Below are 20,909 nucleotides of genomic sequence, written 5' to 3' on the forward strand. Positions count from 1 at the left end.
ATATTAGTCAGAATTGGCTGTTAATTATTCTTGTTTAGATAAAAAGTAGGTTTTATATACACATATATTAGTAAATTAAATATTTAAAAATCAACAAAAATATTTAATAACTTAATAATGTATTAAACAATTTTTATCAGGCGATAGAAAAAAAATATAAATTATGATAAATATTAGAATATCTTATTTTGACGAGAAGCTTTTGTCCGTCCACATAGTGATTATGTGCAATATTTATTATGCAATAACTGCAATATATATTATACATATATATATAAAGAATAATTAAAGTACTAATAATTACTACTTCTGCTTCTTTTACATTCCCCCAAATGCCCCTCCTTTTATTAAATAATTTTTCGTCCCTTCTTTTATTTATTTTTTGTTATTGTTCATAATTTCAATATAAAAAATATATTGTACAATTACCATGTTGAAAATGAAAGCTCATTGTTTTGTTTGTTTTTTTTTTTTTTGTAATTGTAACTAAGAAAAAAATTTAATATAATTTAATTAATTGTATCTATTAAATATCTTATTTATTTTCTGAATTAGATTTATTTATTTATTATTATTATTATTATTATTATTATTATTATTACATGTAAATAGTTGTAGATTATTTCTACACAATGATATACAATTCTCTTCCTATACCAATTATTTTTTGTAGTATAAAATTGTAATTGTAATACATTATGTTTTTTTAACAACAAATTAAAAAAAATATATATTAAAATAATATTAATTTGTATCTTCTAACAATCATCCTATTTTAGTATCTGACAATGGATTTGAAAAAATACCAGTAACTTTATTTTTAAATTGCAATAAAATTGAAGTCAAGAAACTTAGTCACAAACAGTGTATAAAATGGTTTTCAATATATTTAGCAATGAAAATATAATACACACTAAAAATATCAAAACTTCAACATCTTATATTCAACATTATCATCCATCTTAACTTAGCTGGATTGCTGGAACTACACAGAATGCTTGACGTAGCAGTTTTATATTATTAGCAAATAGCCAGACAGATATTTCAATGATTGTTCTATATCTAAAATGATTTGCAACATAAATCATTCTGCATAGCTACAGCCTTAATCACAGATAATTTCTAATACTAGTATGAGCAAATAATAAACACATGTTGTAACAGAAACATACAATTTAAAACAATATTTCACTAATAACTAATGGACGTTTTGAACAAACATAAAATAATTTCCCCTCTAATTAAGTAGATAACATTTTAATGACAACAATAAGGAAATATTGAAATTTCACCAACCAAATTCATGAGATGTATTTAACGAACATGTTTGTTTGGTAGCAATGAATGGGTTTGATACTCCAAGCACTGAATTATTGGTACTACTAAAATATATTAGTCTGTAAGTGCCTGGATTTAGCACTGAAGTTTCTGAAAATTTCAAACACACTCTTTTTGAACCATCTGAAAATACTTCTGGAACAAATTTTACTCTACAGACAGATGTCATGTTATCAAATCGTCTATATTCATCATTTGATTCTTCACATTCCATGGTCTCTGAAGGTAAGTACACATACGATATATAGTCATCAAGACTAGTATATGTCTCCTAAAACATATGTAAATTAAGATTTTAAATTCTTAAGTTTAAAATTAATTTTACATACTTTGAATACTCCTATCCAATCATTCACCCATGGGATATATTCTTTTATCTGCAAATTAACTTCATTTTCTGTTTCTAATTGCCATGTCTTAATTCGTTGGAAAATTACAGGTTGGTCAACATTGTTGTAATGTCCTTCACTAGAGATCTATAAAAAAAATTATAGAGTAATAAGTAATAGACCAATTTATGGAGATGTTTATGCTATATTACTTGAACACTGGATTCGCTATAAACTGGTCTATGGTCACTTAATCGTATTGAATCAATGTACTTATACGATAGTACCTCTAGTACACACTTTTCATTTGACGAATCAATAGTTTTGTATAAAATGCGATCTGTCCATGCAGGTCTTCTCCTAAAAACAAAATTTGATTTAAGAAACATATTTATACATATATCCATATTGATATCTACAGGTAAGACATACTTGAGATCATAACTGCTGGAACCAAAAATATATCGATAGGTGGGTGGAAACATTGGCAATTGTTCAAAAAATCCTTTAAAAGCTTTGGATTTCTGCATGACTGAACTTAACTCATCTTGTGCCCAAATATCAGTTAATGTTGTTGCAGTTCTTAGCGACAAATTCACATTAGTAATGTGGCGAGCAATTTCTTCAGCTGACTTAAATTTACTACCATCCAAACGAAAATTTAGATCGCCAAACCAAAAAACATAGCTAAAGAATAGTAAATATAAATTAATAAAAATAAATTTTTAAATACCTAATATAATAGGAAATGTAATTCTTTTACAGTGTAATTTAAATGTTAGTACCTATTTGTTAGAATAAAAAATTATGTTTTAAGAAAAAAAATTTGGCAATATTAGAATAATTTTATTTGGCATAACCCATTTATAAAACAAACAATTATTCAAATTTCTCAAAGCCAAATTTAAACTGTTATTAAAAACGACTAAAATATTTTAAGCATCTCATAAATATAATATGTAAAATTTTCATAACACCAAAAATTTATTGCTGAAATTAGTCATTAAATGAGGTAATTTACATACTCATGATTTAGAATAGTTTTTCTAGATGAACCAAAATGTTGACTCTCAACGATTGTGTGATAATCATTAATTCTGTGTTTTAAATATTCTTCATGAGCAGCAAAGTGACAGTTAACACAGCATATTGTCGCCCCGTAAATTTTAAAACTAAAACTGACGGCACCTTTATTTCCCTAAAAATTAAAAAAGTTCAACAACAATTTCAACATTTTCAAACTAATAAGTAATAATAAACCAATAATTACCCAAAGACCCAAAAGTCCAGTACGTGTTTCTGAAGTTTGCATTTCTTTTAAAAGAGGCACATGTTTACGTTTACAAAATACATTTAGCAGCAACCCAACCATTTTTACGGTACGTATCTTAACATAATGATAGCCACTTAAAATGTCCCTATATAATATAAATTTAACTATAATACAATTAATTACATTTTAATATTAAAATGGTAAATGCTATAATTGAACCTAAGAGCTGCTGTCCACGGGTCATCGAATACTGAATCGAGTAATAAGTTTTGAGGTTGAGCCTTGATTTCTTGAAACCTTAAATTTGAAAATAAACAATATAAATAATAAATCAAAATGCAACTACTACTTTTTGCTACAAATAAAATCAAATATTTCAATGAACTAATTTAAATAAAACACTAATGCATTACATATTTATCCATACAAAATTTATCTAATTTTTTCATCTATAAAACAAAACTGTTTTCACCTATATGAAAGATTTGTGAAGATATATTGATGTAAAAATCTTTTACTTAAAATAAGTAAATTAAAATAGAATACATTATATATTATTTATGTAATAAATGGTTATTGAGGAGTATATGGTATATTTAACAGAATTTATTTTTCTAGAATAACCATGCATAATATATTAGCTAAGCATCCATTTTCATCATGATATATCAATATAGGTAACATAAAACATTGAAATATTTATTTTAGTTGGTATAAAAGTACTTGAGAATTTCATGCATCGAAACATCATATCAAATCTCAAGTTCTTTTATGGCCATTTAGTTTTTAGAATATTACATTAGTATTAGGCTAACTTTTATCGCATGCATACAAAATATACATTGAAGTGGATTGTAAATATAATTTTTTTAAGAAGACTTAAATAACAATAAATTACAAAAACCAACATATTTGAAGGCACCTTATAGATATTTTCTAAATCTATATTAATTAAGTCATAAAAAAGCTTTAACTGAAAATAATGTAATATATTTCAGGCTTAAAATATTTAGTTTTATTATTTTTTTCCTGTAGTTAGTGTGCACTGTTACAAATACTGAAATACACAAACCCTAATTTTTATAAATAATAGGTATAAGGTTTTAAGTAGAGTGAGCTATTTTATTTTTGCAAATAAACAGAAAATACCAGCTATTATACAGTGTAGTTTAAAATTAGAATAAAAAAAAATATATATTTGAAATGAAGATTCAATATAACATAATTAATAATAATAATTAACTAATTATTGAGTAATGTTAATATAAAACCTACATTTTTAGTATTTTTACATCTTTTGAGTTCTGAAGGTCATATTTGACAAATTTAAGTTTTAATTTGCAGTAGCATTATGAACCGGTGTATAACGCATGTACATAAAAATATATTTTATAATTAATTATAATAATCACAGATTATAAGTTCAATTATGATCATCATAGAAAATGCAAATCATACAATGACTAGTATAAAGTTTAATATTATAAACATTAAAATATTCAAGTAAGAAAGTGGGGATATAATTTTATTTTGTATGTTATAAACAAGTTTTTTCAATAGTTTTATAAGACTAAATACAACATTTCATAAATATTTGTTACATAACATAGATATAAAATAAATGGAACTATACCATAAATAGGTATTATTCTGTCAGATAATAAATAATTAGCTAGATAAAACATTATTGCTATTGTTAATAGGTAGCAGGTACATAATAAGTTCATAAATAATGAAATTATGAATCATACAAATTTGTAAAAAACAACATTCAAAAATAACCGACTATGTGGATCATGGGTGCCATGAAATTAAGTTTTTTATTAGTTTTTTTGCCAACGAGTTTTAAGAATTCTGAATTGTTATGGTCCATTTAATATCATGATTTTTTTCACACAACCATTTTAAATATTTTCTGGTACCTGCGACTAATAAAATTATGTATGATTACAACTTTTTTTTAACACTTTTAAATTCAGAAAAAATGTAAATAATTGACTATGTGATTGTAACACTTTCTTTAAGTTGCATTGACCATTAGGTGACATCAGATATAACAGTGATCAGTTCCAATAGTTATAGGTTTTAAAATATCAAAGATTTCTGCGTAATACGTGCAGCATAAGTAACATCTAACAAAACTCACCCAAATAAACAAAAATCTGGTAGCTGGCGTTCAGTGCGGCCGTTCCATTGCAGCAAATCTTCCAGAGGTTGTCTGGGAGATCTAGTGGCAACGTTGAATGTTACGGTATAGAATCTGGTAGAGCAAAAACAAAGATTGTCATTAGGTTCAAATGGTCGTATCATTGAGCATAATATTTTAAGAGTTGTGCCCCATTGCTTACGTTAAATCACCCATTTTCGCTCGTCCATGAGAAGGGACTGCCGGGCTTAAGTCAACAGCCTTGTGGACAGACGGTCTTCACGCAAGACACCGACTGCTGTCTTGGTCTGCGGAGAACACTGCAGTGAGGTACGGCCGAAAATTGAAGTCCATAGCCGGACGTAATTCAGACGGAAATGGGGAACCGGTCGCGAAGATCAAGGTGATCAATGATCAAACACTTCTCCTCAGATTATTACGCGTCAGCACTCGTCGTGTCGGCGATGATAAGAACAGAGCGCAGACCGATCGTCCTCGGGCCGCGTACATTTGACTACTATCGCGAGTCGGTTGCAGCGAAAGCGGTAAAACTAGTACAAGTACCTGTAGTAGTAGGAACAACAATAGCAACAACAGCAGCAGCAGTAGTAGTAGTAGTAAAACTCATAGGCTGACGACGATTGTTGTAGCGGCGGTGTCGGTGATTTGCAGCGAATCCAATGTCGTCGTGGTATACCATTTTTTTTACGTTTACAACAATACGCCGTCCGGTGGCCACCGCCTTAGGTGGGGAAGATTCTATAGTGCGTCGTGCGTATTAGTTGTGCAATCACAACATTGGGAATAGGCCACTATTATTATTATTATTATTGTTAATGCGGAAGGAGTGTAGGTACGCGACTTTCTTTTCACTTCACCAATCACTATACTCACTCTTTACAGAACGTTAGGAGCATCTACACTTATCGTTTGGGATATTTTTTTATAGTGGTTGTTTATATTTTTGTTCCGAATTTCCCCGCGGCACCCGTACGTGTTATCAGCGGTGATAACGACTACGCGGCCTTGACCGTCGGTGACCTAGTGCCGACCGCACACGATGTTTATAGTACACCGCTGCAGCAGCTGCTGCACTACTGCAGTTACTTGACTACTTGAGTTAATACTGTTACAGGGGTCAGGACCACGGTTATGCGTTGGATTGGTGCTCGTTTGTGGCTCAAACGAATGTGCGGTTAACGGTTACAATTCCGTGACTGCACCGCAACCAATTTTGAGGAGCGCTTCTTTAAATTGTAATATCGAACTTGTTGATAGGTAATGCCTATATTGTCGTAATTCGCGTAAAAATTATTATAAAGTTTATTACGTAGGTAACTTATTTTCATTTTTTTTTTTACATTTTTAATAGCTTTTAGTGTTCATAACTCTACTAGAATGTTAGAATAATTACAAATAAAAATAAATCCCAACGTAAATATCGAACACATTTTTACGCTTATCGATATCAACTATTATTATTTATTATTAATATAATGTAAATGGAGAGATCAGTTAAAATGGGCAGATGAAATAATTCTTGTGCAATCGAATCGTAAACAATCGATTGTCGTAATATTATAGAGGTAATGATATATTGATATGATATAAATGGACGAAGGTAAAGTATATAACTATAAAAGTATATCAAATGTTGTATTTAAGACAGAGGGAATTTACTCAATAAATATTAAAACCAGCTACCACGACAACTAAGGCCACTGGCCTGATTTTACACATATATTAATTCAGTGACGTCTCATAATGTTAAAAAAATATTTTTGACAATTAACCGTCCTGAAAAGGCCGAAACTCCTTATCGGGGCAACCCGGAGGCCATAGAGTAATATTATTCTATGCCGCCTATATTTAAAACCAGTACTAGTCCTTCCAAAACCAGGACTTGTGGCAATATTCTAACCCAAATTTCATCAACTTTTATCTGCTCGCTATTTCAGTGTCATCATTTCAATTTTTAATAGGAGGGGGCAAAAGTTCTGACCAGCTCATATGATGGTGAACCAAAAAAAAATATATAACCGGTCGCTTGCTCGTTACCTGATTTCCACTTACATTTTTATCCCAACAAAATTCTCATTTTACATAACTTTATACTTGTCTGAGGCAAAAATAGCATAATTTACAGCAAAACAGACTTTAAAGTAGGTAGTTTGTTTAATCCGTAAACATAGATATTCTAACCCGTACGACCTTATCTAATTTAATATAATTTGAATTTTTTTACTTCGTAATTGTACAATGACTAATGAGTAAATTTATCATTAGGTATATAATATTGTTTACTATGAATTATGATCGTACCTATATTCGTATCTACTTGCACTATAATATAACTTATCATTTTTTGTTCATCAGGTTAAAAAAATGTATTATTATATTTAATTTATCAACAATAAATTCGATGTTTCTATGTTCAGATGACTTTGTCAGGGAAACTTTATTTAAAAAAACCACTCTAGTAAAAAGTATTTATTTAGTCTATTCGTATTCAGTACTCGTACATTGATAATTTCAATAGGTATATTTAGATGTATAAATCAAAATTCTATTGAGTAATGACTAAAATTCAATGACACACTGACATGAGTATTACAGTATACCTAGGACCTATACCGGCTACCATGAGAAAGTCACAACTTATACCTACTACTATATAATTGATGTAACACAATAAACAATAATTAAAATGTCAATGTCGTACTGTCGTATGTACCTACTACAATATATTCTGAAACAAAAAAAAAATGGTAGGCAATCATTATACAATTTGTGTTATTTTTACAAAGACTGCGTATTGCATAAGTGAATATTATCTGTCAGTCGGCATACCCGGTACCCGCTTCAATACTATTTTTATTATCATAGATTTCAACAGTTAGTATCCAATAATGTTAGGTAGGTACTAACTACTAGGTAGTACCTAACTGCATAATGCGTTATGTTGGGTAGGTATTAAAAATTAGTTTTTATTCCTATAATAGTAGTATAGTACCTATAGCACGTTACCGTTTCAAGCACAGTGGCGTAATTTCGATTTTTATTTTAATATAGGCTGCACTGCTGCAGTACTGTTGACGTAACTTGGGACATTTATATGGGAGGAGAGGAAACTTTATTTTATATCGATATACTACATACTTAAATACTAGATGTTATACTTGATCTGTGAAAAGTACAACATAATATTATCTAAGACAAATGTTTATTGTAGCATGTAAAATTAAATTACACACATTTTTCAAATAGAAAAATATTGATGAAATGATAGCATATTAGCATATTAATGTGATCAAATACTTACTCAATGTTATAGTACATATTTTTGTATATTTTCACATTTTTGTGTTTAATGGACATATTTTTGATTATAAGATCATATTTTAAGTTTTTAGTGTTTTTGATAGTTTATCAAAAATCAGCAGTCCGAACAATTTTTTCTAGAATCAACAATTATATTAAATTTGAAGAAGAATGAGAAATTAGTATTGACTGTATTATTTTTTTTTATACATATCATAGTATCATAGGTACATAAAAATAAAATAATTATTAAACTATCAAAAAAGAAAAAAATCAATTTTTTTATTATGTAAAATTATTCTTAGTGCATAATTTACGTGCTAACTTAATAAATAAATAATAATAATATTATATTAATAAAATATTTAAAGAAAAAATGTAATTTTTTAGTGAAATATGGTTGGGTTATATTTTTTTAAATACATTAAATAGTCATGTAATAAATCTTTCTTTGCAAATGGTGTTTCTCATAAATGTTCTGAGGCGACGAAGAAATGCAAACCAACGTTCACTCAAAGCAGAACTCATTGGATAGATTTAACAATGTCTTGACATAGTATATTAGTATATACATATTGTCAAATGAATTAATTAAGTCATTTACAAATACAAATTTAAACGAGTTTCAAAATATTCAGTAATATTAGTTGGTAAATAGTAAATACAATTTCTTACTAGTTACTTTCAATCACCAAAGTCTTGATCAATATTGTTGGTGTAAAAAATGTCTAAAATATCTTCAGTCTCGAAATTAAAGTTCACCTTAGTTTTGTTTTTACTCGAAAATTACGAAAGAATAGAGATAAATTCTGATATTATGATGTATTAATGGCAAATGGCAATAATAGAAAATGTTGATTTATTAATTAATTTTTTTCTTTAGTTCATCGTTTAAAATATTATAGGTACTATTCTTGATGAAATAATTCTTACTTTATCATACTATTCATACTTAAAATGCCTTTTTATAATATTATCATAATTTATTTACAAAATACCAAGGCGTGCATCTCTCCCCCCCCCCAGTTTACGCCAATGTACAAACAATTTCTAAAATAAAATTCATCTATTCTTCAGGTCAGTCAACATAAGGAGTGGGCCATAAATCACAATAGTATTGTAACTTAAATACGCAAATCGTATGCAGTATGCCCTTCCGCGATCCAAATGAAGCCACTTAGCCACAGATATAATATATTTTAAATTCTGAGAGAGCGATGAATAAATTATTGGTCTTACGTTATTTTTCTGGCATTACCTTATAGAACTGTATAATGTTATCAATTTCCTACTATATAATTATCACACTAACTGGTGGCAAATTAGATCTATAGTTGAAACTCCGCATAGAGGTAAACAGCAAAAGAAATGTGCTTTAAAAATAATCAGGAATATTCAATACATACTAATATAAGAATATTAAATTAAGATATAATTATCAAAACACATTCTCTTAATTCTCATAACCTATTTATAGAGATTTGAATTTATCGGTTTATGTACACTTTTAATTGAAAGTCAAATAAAGCTTGAAAATCAAATTCAACCATCCATATTAGTTGTTCTTACAGCAATTTAAAAGTGTCGAAAACCCATGGCCCCGATTTTTTTTTTTTATGGACAATTATGTTATAATACTAAGTACTGTGGCCTGGTGAGGCGCAGTCGTACGCTCAATATGCGGCAACGCTCTGAACGTAGATATCAGCCGACGTTGCTAGCACTCTGATGGGTGACCATCCGGATTTATAGCAACACATACAAACGTGTTCCACCTCCCCCCCCACACAGTACCAGGATAATGACCTTTGTAGTTGACACCTTAATCCAAAAAAAAATACCAAGTAACATGGCATATTAATTCAATTTACTGTATTACTTATAACAAAATAAACAACTAGTGGGTTCTATTAGTGATCATATAATCTGTTTAAAGATATAGACTGACGACTCACTACACAGCAGAGCAATTTTTTTTTAATTTTAAATTTAGCTTTGAATAACTAATGTGCAGTCTTATCAACTCCTATCTGTTCGTTCCATCAGTATGTTTCCTATGAAAAAACGCATACACAGGACAGGTAGTATTGTAATATATTATCGTATGACGTATAGTTAAAGTAATGAGTATATAACTAATATAAGTACACTTCTGAGTTCATAATAAATTTTAATATTATTGAGCATCACTGAAACCTTACCATGCCCAAATTTGTTGAGTGATAACTAATAAGATATAATATTAAAGAGATTCCTGGATGCATATAATAGATTACTAGGATAACTTTAACAAAGTTAAAATATTATCTCATGCATTTTATTTTAGTTCAAAATGAACCAACTATTTGAGACACGACTGAAGTCAATAACAGGTAATTTGGAGAAAACAAGGAAAAACTGTTTTTACGCTACAAGTGATACATGGTTATTTCTCTTTCATACTGATTATTAACAGTGGTTATATTTTGTGACATATGTCAATTCTCAGATATGTAGCAAGTATAAAAAATTGTTTATAATTGCAGATTCGTAGTTACCAACATACATACTTTTTGTTATAAAAAACAAAAAAATCTAATAAGATTAATGCAGTCCATGGTATTAATTTAACTAAATAATTTATAAACATTAAAAGAAAAACGCATAATTAATGGTAAAAAAAAAAATGTACATATATTTTTTTTTAAATGATATAATCTAATACATATATATATATATATTATATATATTTGTGTTATTTGTTTAATTTAAACAAACAAAATCACATTTTTTTTTTTAAATTTTAGTATCTTTGTATCTTTTCTTACATAAGCTAAAGTTTTAACAATTTTTTTACATCTAGTTAATAGTTTCTTACAAATTTGGGTTCTATTAACCTAGAATCTGGTTTTTGATATTTATTTATAGATGAAACCAATCACCTTAATGAAAAAACCTAATGCAGAAACTATGAAATGAAGAACAAACCATAAATTATTATATTTTTAAAAACAGCCGTCAAAAAAGAATTAATTAAAAAAAAAAATTGTCTAAACAGAACTAAAACTAAAGATAAAGAACAGTCTGGGAAAGTTAATTTTAAATTAATAATAATTATGTTCTTTCAAAAAATTAAAAATTAAATATACTTAGGAATATGATGACTTAAGTCCCAGAGTTTTAAGTGTGCATGCGGCCAAAAACTTCCGCTCAACCGGATATCATTTAACAAAATATACCAAATTACCAATTGAATTCATCACAAATTATGCACGGCAACAATTAAAATCTTGGGTTTATAAAGAGAAGAAATGTAAACTATTTACAAAGTAATTTTTCCATGGGAAATATTATTTTTTTAACATTTTTTTTTGGTTTTTTTTTTTTTTTTAATGTAAGTTGAATTTACAGCATTATTGAAATTTAGACGTTGAAATCTTCAGGCCACTGCAAAAAAAAAAAATTAATTCCACCAAATATCAGAAATTTAATGTTCAAATAAAACCAAATTTGACATGTCAGACAAATCTTATATTTAAATCAGTACTAACCTGATACTCGTTGAGGAGATACTGCATTTGGTTGGCGTTGATCCGGTTTGTTGGTTGCTCTTGGTCGGTAGTTGTAGCCACGGTTACTAGGATTATTACGCATGTATCCATTATTGGATTGTTGGCGGTAGTTATAATTCACTCCTTGACGGTTGTTGTTGTAATTGTTACCATTATTGTAGGCGTTAGGGTTGGCACGGTAATTAGGGTTATTATTGTTATAATAACCTCCACGGCCACGGTGGTATTGACCACGTCTTGCCATTGCTACACCAAATGTCTCTGAATTTAATTTACGTTCTGTACGCCAATCAGTCCTTTGTGAATGTCTACAAAATAACAATAATCATGAAGTATTAGTTATGTTAAATGTTTTAAATAAATATGTAATATATTATAGTTACCCTTTGCTTCTTTCAACTGCTTCACAGCTGATTGTGTCGAAGAATGATTTGGATTTGTCATAAAATGTTTTTTGATCATCATCTCCTTCATTCTCATTTTCTACAACACCGGTTTCATTTCCACTTTCAATACGATGAGTTTTTTTTACATGAACTAGTTCTCCGTCATTTAAATGGGGTAAAGAATCACCATTTACTGATGAAGCACCATTTACAACAGTTACTTCTTCGGTTGAATCATCAAAACCATCATCTAAAGAGATCAAAGAAAAAAAATCCACAATAAACAAAAATAAAAACAAGATTTATAAATTAGGTTATTGTACCCTCCCACCACAACCAACCACCATAGATTGTATGATTACCTAAATCCTAATTAGTATCTGAAAGCCTATCTCTTGCCCTTGATATACTTTTATCTACACTCAGATCACATTTAGAAAGTATTAAGGTACAGGGGATTTACTTAATGGGAATGACAAAACAGGATACATCTGATACTCACCTAGGTTCCTTCACAACGTGGATATAGATAGTATGGTTGTTACTCGTCGATTGATTTTTATGCAAGAAAAGTGTCAACCAAAATGAATCTCTATCATCAGTAAATAAACACCTGGAAATTGCCGCACTAACCTGTCATAGTGACTATCGCCAAACTACAATTTACATTTGAAGGGTAACTGTATTTATGGTCACTACAACATATTATAAACTTCAGTGCAGCAATTAATAATTATAGAGATTCTTTTCGGTAGACACTGATCGAAGATGACTTGTAATAGTGCTTCTTAACATGAATAGAGTATATTTGAGGAAATAATATGACTGACATTTATGGACTACTTTATTAGATAACTAATTTTTCAAGATCATAATTTTATCTTTAAGGTTTGGCATTATTATCTAACCTAAGACTTGTTTATACACACAACATCTACATTTATTAAATAATATAATTAACTTACCTATCTTGGTTCTAGAAAGTTTTTTAATAATCTCCTGAAATTCACTATTTGCCTTATCAAAATCATAATCTTCATCAAACTTCAACGAATTTGTTCTAGGTCCCTGTGCTTTACTAGGAGCTGGAAGACCAGTAGACCTATTGTAAAATGAACGACCTCCTGTAGCATTATTTGGAACTGGATTTGGTCTTCTAACTTGTTGTTGTTGTTGCTGTTGTTGCTGATTATTTTGGTGATTATTCCAATTACGGCCATTCATATTCCTATTACCACCTTGACGGTTAGCCTAAAAGAATTAGTTATATCCAAATTCAGGCCACAATGAACAAATGGGTACCTTATCAGTAGTAAAAAAAATGATACTTACAAAATGTTGATTATTATCCTGTTGAAAATCGTTCCTTTGATACTGTTGGTCATTACGTTGTTGGTAATGTTGCTGCTGATCATTCCTTTGATAATTTTGCCTTTAAAAATATAACAATTTTTTTCTTCTTTATATGATGTTCAAATTTAATCTGAAACGCAATATTTACCCTTGTGGCCTAACTTGTTTACGAGTATCAGAAGACGACGTAGATCTGTTACGTTGATTCCTTCCTCCTCTTCCATTTCCAGGACTTTGTTGATTTCCGGTTTGAATACTTTGATCAAAAGTTGGGCTATTTCGTTGACCATTAAATACATTTGACTGAGCTGGCGTAGAAGAACGGGAACCACCAGATATTAAATCTAGGACGACATCTTTAAAAGAGGAGTTTCATAAGTTTATAGAAATTGATTAATTATTTAACATAGTCTAAGAGCAATACTACAGGTATAAAAAGCATAATATTCATAAACAGTGCAATTTTATGATTGAATATTCAATTAATCAAGATAATTAAAAAAGTTCTATCTATAATACTAAAGTTTTCAAGCCATGAAAATGTACACAATATCATAATATATTATATAGAGGAAATAAAGAACCAAGGAATTTACTGTTATATTGTAGTTGCCTCATGCCAGTGGCGTAGCCAGGATTTTTTTGGGGGGGGGGGGGCTGCAGCCCCCTCAGCCTTTCCCCTGACTACGCCACTGCATCATGCACCTTGTCAGTGTAATGTAATAGATATTACAAAAATTTGAATTCAATAAGAAAATGATTCTGAGCCAGTCTGTGAGTCTATATTTTTTAATGTATTTATATTGCTATTAATGATATGATGGTTTGAACTGACTTTAGCCAATAAGATACATATTATTATTCTGTAGTATTGTATTATTTTACTAGGCGTTTTTAACTTAGGAACTCATTTTCAGAAGATTTAAAACATAAAAATAATAATTACTGAACTATGGTAATAGTGTATACAAGAAAAACAACTTTGAATGAAATAAACATGAAATTGAAAAATTATAATAATAAACTATACTTTGACAGTCTTGTTATTTTTGTCACATCTCATAGTATGAAATTAATCTTAGTTAATATTTTGAAATTGTTAGTTTTAAAATAATTGTGAATTGTTTGACGTTTCCATAATGAATATTTTAAAAATAATATCAATCATATATATTATGTGTTTGGATGTTTAATGTCATCAAAATTTCAACTTCGGCCACCCATTTAAATGGATTTAATGTATATAAACTTATAAGGGATCAAGAAATCAATATTTAAGTTTGAAGGCGTTAAAATCGAAATTTGAAACTACAAATAATTAATATATGTTCATGATTTTTAATAATTTCACAAATGTCGATCTTGGTGAAAAATTCTAGTCTGTAGTTATTTATACTTGAATTAAAAAAGATTTAGGTTAGAATTTAAGTACCAACTATATCTAATTCGCTACCAAAAAACAAAGTTCAACATCAACATATTTTATCCACTAGTGTACATACTAAATAAAATGTAATGAAAAAAAAACGTAGTTGTAAGACAAACACATTTATCGCTTGTAATCTAAAGTATTAGGTCCTTATCATGCATTTTAATATATAGTTATAAATTATAATACTACATGAAAATTCCTAGTTTTTGCATAATAATTGTACAAAACAACAAGCTTAGCATCAACAATCAAGTTATAGAATTTTCTTATTAATTTGTATTTAAATAGTAAATTATAAAAAAATGATTTCTATTAAAATTGTAATAAATGATTTGTAAGTATGTACTATCAAAAAATCAGTTTATAAATAGTACCAGAAAATCTATTCAACAAATTAAGAAACTTAAAAGAAAGTAATAAGATATGTTAGTTAAGGAGTAGGTATTTTAATATTTATCTTTTTGATATTGATAAAAATATAAATAAAGCTCATATAGATTTGTGGTCTATGACATTTGTGTAATAAACTAAGTTTTTTTTTCGAAGTCACTAAAAGCATTCAGAAATTTTATTGACATGCATAAAGATTTCGGAAGATTTTTACAATAGTACCCAATAGCAATATGTACAAGCATGCCAAATATGCCCAAGCATTTGGATTTGTGTATGCGTGTACATACCAGATTGGGCAGTCATCGGTTGTTTCTGCTGAATTACTGGTTGTGGATCTAAAATCAGAGGAGACTCACTTGCTTGCTTATGTGATGGTCCAGCATTTAAGTTCACACCAGACATAGGGTTATAAGAGTTTCCAACCTGATTGACTGAACCTAGTTCATCCATAGACTGATAATTAGCATTAAAGCCACCCATAGTATTTGGAGGTACTGATAGCTATTAATCATTAAGTAATAATTAGTTGACATCGAAGAAAGGGTTTTATTTTTTTATGAAATAGTTACCTGTACAATAGCAGGATCATTGAGGGCTATTTGAGGAGTGATAACTTTAATATCTTTGATATCAGAGCCGCGAAATAGTATATAGTTGTATATTTGACTTTGTGCTGGAACCTTAAATTCTGTCGGGCGATCCTCTGTTCCAAAAGATTGTACTGAAAGAAAGTAAACATAATAAGTAAACCAATAGCATATTTAACAGATAATATTTTTAATTAAGTTATTTTAAAAAACAATACCCATCAAAGTATTTTGGACATATTTCAAATGTATCTTTATTCTTCTGTGTGTCTACAAAAACAGGGAACACTTAGAAACACTCTAAAACTCAGTAGTTAGTACCCTATACATATATTAGAATATGATCCAATAGTCTAGATTCATGTATGTAACAGAATTCAAAAATATGTATTGTGTACGAAATAGTATGAATAATTTAATTCTCGTGTACCCACTACCCTGTTTTTGCAGACACGTGGTATTTATATATTATCGAGTATATTATATATAACCTAATGCATGTTAACATGTAGGGCTAATAGACTTGAAAATTACTGAACCGTTAACACTAAGATATGCACACATTCCTTGAGACTCAGGGAGAGTACTTTTTTCAAGCCATACAGGTTGTTATAGGGAGGCTCAAACATGAAAATCAAAATGTTTTGCACATATACAGGGTTGCCATTGATAACAGGAATAAACCTTATAAAAGTTGAATCTCTATAAGCAACCCTCTATTATGTTACCAAGATTTTTGGCAACTGTTTTATTATGCTAGCATTAAAAAGTGTATGTATTGGCAAATACCTCAGTTTGAGAATTGCTGAACGAGTTGACTCGCCATGTGCTATGGGATTTTTTTTTAATATAAGAAAATATTTTTTATCTAACTGTTTGGTTAAATGTACAACAAAATGCAATATATGGCTCATCATGGACTCAAAATGTACTATGTCATTTTGACCAAAATTCTTTGATTGCTCTTAGAGATAATAGTAAAGATTAGAAAGAGGTTTTATCCACATTAAAAAAAATATCAAATGCTATATCCAATTCGCATATACGGACTACTCATCTTAGTACAATCAGTTCATAAAGCTAGTTGTGAGGCTGTTTGTAATAAAATATGTACAGCAATGCTGGTTTTCTAGAGAACCAAGGTAGATCTTAACCGGGATACACCAATATGGATCTGTTTTGAGTTTATTTATTATTTCGCTGGTATAGTTTTGGCTTTAACTAGTTTAAAATAAAATAAATAAAACAGCAATAAAAAAAATGATCAACTATGTACCTAAACACTAATACCAAAGTAATAGTTTTTATTACCCAACAACAAAAATAATGTTGAAGGCATTTTTCCCCTCGCTATAATTAAGATTAGTTATTAATATTATATAAAAATAAATACATTTTTTTTTTATTAAATATTACCTACAGGAATCATTATTCAAATTTAATTTAAAATTATGAATAGCACTTATTTTAAAACGACTCATGTTATAAAATAATTTGTGGTATGGATTATATTCAGGTATTGAAATTTTTGTTGTTTAGGTAGAGAGGTGAGATTCATGTATGGACAAATAATAATTGTTATAATTGATGATAAATAGGTATAATCTATGAAATCAAAATGTTTGTAATTTTTTATTAATAATAATATAAGTAGGTACATAATTTTTGACTATAAAATTAATAATGAGTACAAATATTAAATAGTATGTGTTAAGTAGATAACACGCTATTCAATATTTTCAGTTTTCAGAAAGTTTTTGTTTGGGATTGCAATATTATGCAAAAATAGATGGAAAAATTATTATACCTATGGGAAAAATAAATGGGCCTAATCAAAAATAGATCGATATCACTAATGTAATAGCCAATAATGCTATGGATGACAAACCATTAAGATACCTTTGAAATTAATTGTAAAGTCCGAAGAAAATTAATGAAGATAAAGACGGGAAATTACACAAATCTAAGATAAGGTGTCTAAATATAGGATACCGTCTCTTGAAGTAACATTGAATAACAATTAAACAAGTTAAATTATTTAACAAGTTGCCTTTACATCATATAAATCAGCGATATTTAACATTTTCAACACGATTATAATGAATATTAAGTTATTGTAGGTTAGGCAAACGGAATATGTCGGGAAAGGTTTACCGAAAACAACAATGACAAAGAGCACCCGGTGGGAAAAATATGTCCACAACCCGTAATTAAAGAGTTCATGAAAATGTGTGTGTATATTACCATGAGACAAGGCGATGGTGCATTCCTGAGGGTCGACTGTGAACAGTTTACCCTCATACCTAATATCGGCCTTTGATATTAAGCTGATCTTGCTTCCTAACTCCGGCATACTCATCTTGACGGATGATGTTCGACTACGATTGTTCTTATGGCGGCAAGTACGCGAATTTATCGCGTAAACGAAAACGTCAGTGTAAAGAAATTATTTTAAACACGATATGAACCAAAGTAAACTTCAAAAGGGCCAATGAACACGAGACGTATCATACGGTGGAGAAAAAAAATACGGCACGCGAACAACAAACGTTACATCTCCAAGCGAAATGAAAATAATTTTTTCCTTCACGGAACGAGATACGTACAATGAAGCAAAACGACGCAAATGACGTCAAAGCCAGCCGTCGCCATTTTCCTGGTAGGTGTCGATCAGTCTGGCCAACCACCAAATCACATGGTGTGCGTTGTTTATGGAGGGAACTTCTGCGCATGGGCCAGCGTTAAACAACGGACTGCATGTCCGCGTTGCCTACCTTTGCCGCCTTATCGGGCTGTAGAGCTTTGTTGAGTAATTGTGTCACTGAGCCGACTAGACGAGACACGAGTAGATATATATTAATGGATAGTACACCGGTGGCCGGTCTATTTTTTTGAAAATTAATGAAATATCCGCCAAACGTAAATAATTATTTAAACTAATGACGTTTTAAGATACTAAAAAAACTTTTAATAATTAATTTAGCCTTAAATTGCCTACTACGAGTTTGATTATAATTGAGTTTGTTTTTTAATTTCACAACTCATAGAAATACCATTGCACGAACTTGATTCCCAACATTTAAATTCAATGACGAAATATGTCAAAAAGATTTTTATCCTTCAGAAGAGCAATTTTCCTTTTTCCGGGAAATAATGCGGTACCTACTTCTTCGTCTTTTTGACCATTCAATTTTTTATAAATATTACCATACTAAAAGGATTTTAAGTGTCATTATTTATTTTAATGAGTTTGATTTTATCAAATTCACATTTTTCAAAATGCAAAAAATAAACATTTCTAATTTTTGTCGTATGTGTGACTGTCAATTTTTTTTTTATTTGTCAGGTCTTCCCAGTTTTGTTAAACCCTGTATTTCTAAGAATATTTTGTTTTATAGGTTCTTAAATAATGACCTATTTATATTGTTATTAGTACCTATAATGGTTAGGTTTTACCTATTCAGTATTCTCAATGTGATGGTAGGTAAAGGTTGAATTAATTTTTGACAAAAACAAATGGCGTTATTATATTATCTCATTTGATATTCTAGCCGTTATTCTAACTTAAAAGTCAATAACAATTACAAACATTGAAACATCTGATGTATTTGCCGTAGAAATGGATGAAGACTGAAGATGTTTGTCATCTAAATTATAAGTTACAACAAAATAAGTTATTAACTAATAACATCTAAATATGAATTTAATACACTCATCAAAATAAATATTTTTATATATCCAATAATTTCTATAACAACAATGTACTATGTAGGATATGCTGTCATTACATTTTCAAACCTTATATGTAGTATTTTCAATATTTTTTGTTATTGGAGGGAGGGGGAGTGTAGTTATGGTTGATAATTGATATATGAGGAACTTTGAACTAAATTGTAAAAGCTATAAAACTAAAAAAAAACTTAGTTTTATCTTTCATAGAAAAATAAATAATTTCAAATGACTACTAGCACAGTAGCACCATGATTGTTTAGTAGACTATAGAGTTGATAACCGTGATTAGCACTAAAAGAACAATTATACTTCGAAATTTAGAAAATGATAAAGTAAATATTTTTTAAAATTCAAGTCCAATCATTCATATTTGAATTGCAACAAAATCTATTCTATCGAAAAATGTTTATAATATGCAAAATGTCTTCAAATTCCCCAAAGAAAAAAAAATAGATCCAATTAGCTATGAGAAACCATCCTCAAAGTTAAACAATTTTACTGCTCCAAAAAAACACACATTGTAAAATCATTACAATTGAATAAAAATTGCATTTTTGGTCAATAATTGCATATTTAAGTGCATTTTAGGGTAATGACATGTTCTGCACCAAATGTCTTTCATACCTACAGATAAAAAACTACAAAAATGAATGATATAATATCACATTTAGTTAGTTTAGATAAAATGTTTTAGATCTTGTTTTTTGTTCAGAAAATCAAGGTTTTCACATTTTAATTTGTAGGTCATTTACCACAATTTATATTCAGTTGTAAGATTCTCTCGTTACAATCTTTAATAATTATTCATTTGTTTATACACTATTTGAAGATGTATGTATAAACTCTAACTTAACCTAATCCTTTAAATAAGTAACAATATTATACTTTGCAAATATAATATTTAACTTTATTAGTTTACTTGTAAATAGCCTTATGAAGGTATGACATAAAGGTCAGGTTTAAGGTTTATATGTAACTAATTTTCCTCTGAAAAAATGTATGGCTTAGGTTTTTAGCTACTTAAACGGGGAATGCGGTTGACGTCACCTGACAATTGATAACTAAAAA

General features: G+C 29.0%; 2 protein-coding genes across 3 annotated transcripts; both read right to left on the minus strand.

The window, feature by feature from the left end:
* Window positions 1-862: 862 nt before the first annotated feature.
* LOC111027482 (inositol polyphosphate 5-phosphatase K-like) lies at window positions 863-6,018 on the minus strand. Its single transcript, XM_022305872.1, has 9 exons — window positions 5,289-6,018; window positions 5,087-5,200; window positions 3,160-3,237; window positions 2,938-3,085; window positions 2,693-2,865; window positions 2,100-2,354; window positions 1,880-2,027; window positions 1,668-1,814; window positions 863-1,609 (listed from the first exon to the last, which is right to left on the minus strand). Exons 1-9 carry the CDS (start codon window positions 5,300-5,302, stop codon window positions 1,289-1,291), a joined length of 1,398 nt encoding a protein of 465 aa, XP_022161564.1. The 5' UTR covers window positions 5,303-6,018; the 3' UTR covers window positions 863-1,288.
* Window positions 6,019-11,760: 5,742 nt separating this feature from the next.
* On the minus strand, window positions 11,761-18,739 carry LOC111027443 (protein LSM14 homolog B). 2 transcript variants are annotated; one of them, XM_022305822.1, is made up of 9 exons: window positions 18,354-18,739; window positions 16,092-16,243; window positions 15,879-16,023; window positions 13,846-14,053; window positions 13,677-13,776; window positions 13,310-13,595; window positions 12,342-12,594; window positions 11,938-12,266; window positions 11,761-11,833 (listed from the first exon to the last, which is right to left on the minus strand). In XM_022305822.1, exons 1-9 carry the CDS (start codon window positions 18,466-18,468, stop codon window positions 11,826-11,828), a joined length of 1,596 nt encoding a protein of 531 aa, XP_022161514.1. In that variant the 5' UTR covers window positions 18,469-18,739; the 3' UTR covers window positions 11,761-11,825. The 2 variants fall into 2 exon arrangements, with proteins under 2 accessions (XP_022161514.1, XP_022161513.1); XM_022305821.1 differs by having other exon boundaries at window positions 15,810-16,023; window positions 18,354-18,738.
* Window positions 18,740-20,909: the final 2,170 nt, after the last annotated feature.

The sequence above is a fragment of the Myzus persicae genome, unplaced genomic scaffold (assembly GCF_001856785.1).
Source record: "Myzus persicae strain clone G006 unplaced genomic scaffold, MPER_G0061.0, whole genome shotgun sequence".
NCBI lineage: Eukaryota > Metazoa > Arthropoda > Insecta > Hemiptera > Aphididae > Myzus > Myzus persicae.

Bases quoted from the DNA above. Each gene is read 5' to 3' on its own strand.
- LOC111027482 (XM_022305872.1), bottom strand. The intron at 3,086-3,159 runs GTTCAATTATAG...TATATTATATAG, and splicing joins CCGTGGACAGCAGCTCTTAG to GGACATTTTAAGTGGCTATC. The intron at 2,355-2,692 runs GTATGTAAATTA...ACTATTCTTTAG, and splicing joins AAAACTATTCTAAATCATGA to CTATGTTTTTTGGTTTGGCG.
- LOC111027443 (XM_022305821.1), bottom strand. From the start codon at position 18,468: ATGAGTATGCCGGAGTTAGGAAGCAAGATCAGCTTAATATCAAAGGCC. The intron at 14,054-15,809 runs GTATGTACACGC...CCTCTTTTAAAG, and splicing joins ACCGATGACTGCCCAATCTG to ATGTCGTCCTAGATTTAATA. The intron at 13,777-13,845 runs GTAAATATTGCG...ATATTTTTAAAG, and splicing joins AAACAAGTTAGGCCACAAGG to GCAAAATTATCAAAGGAATG.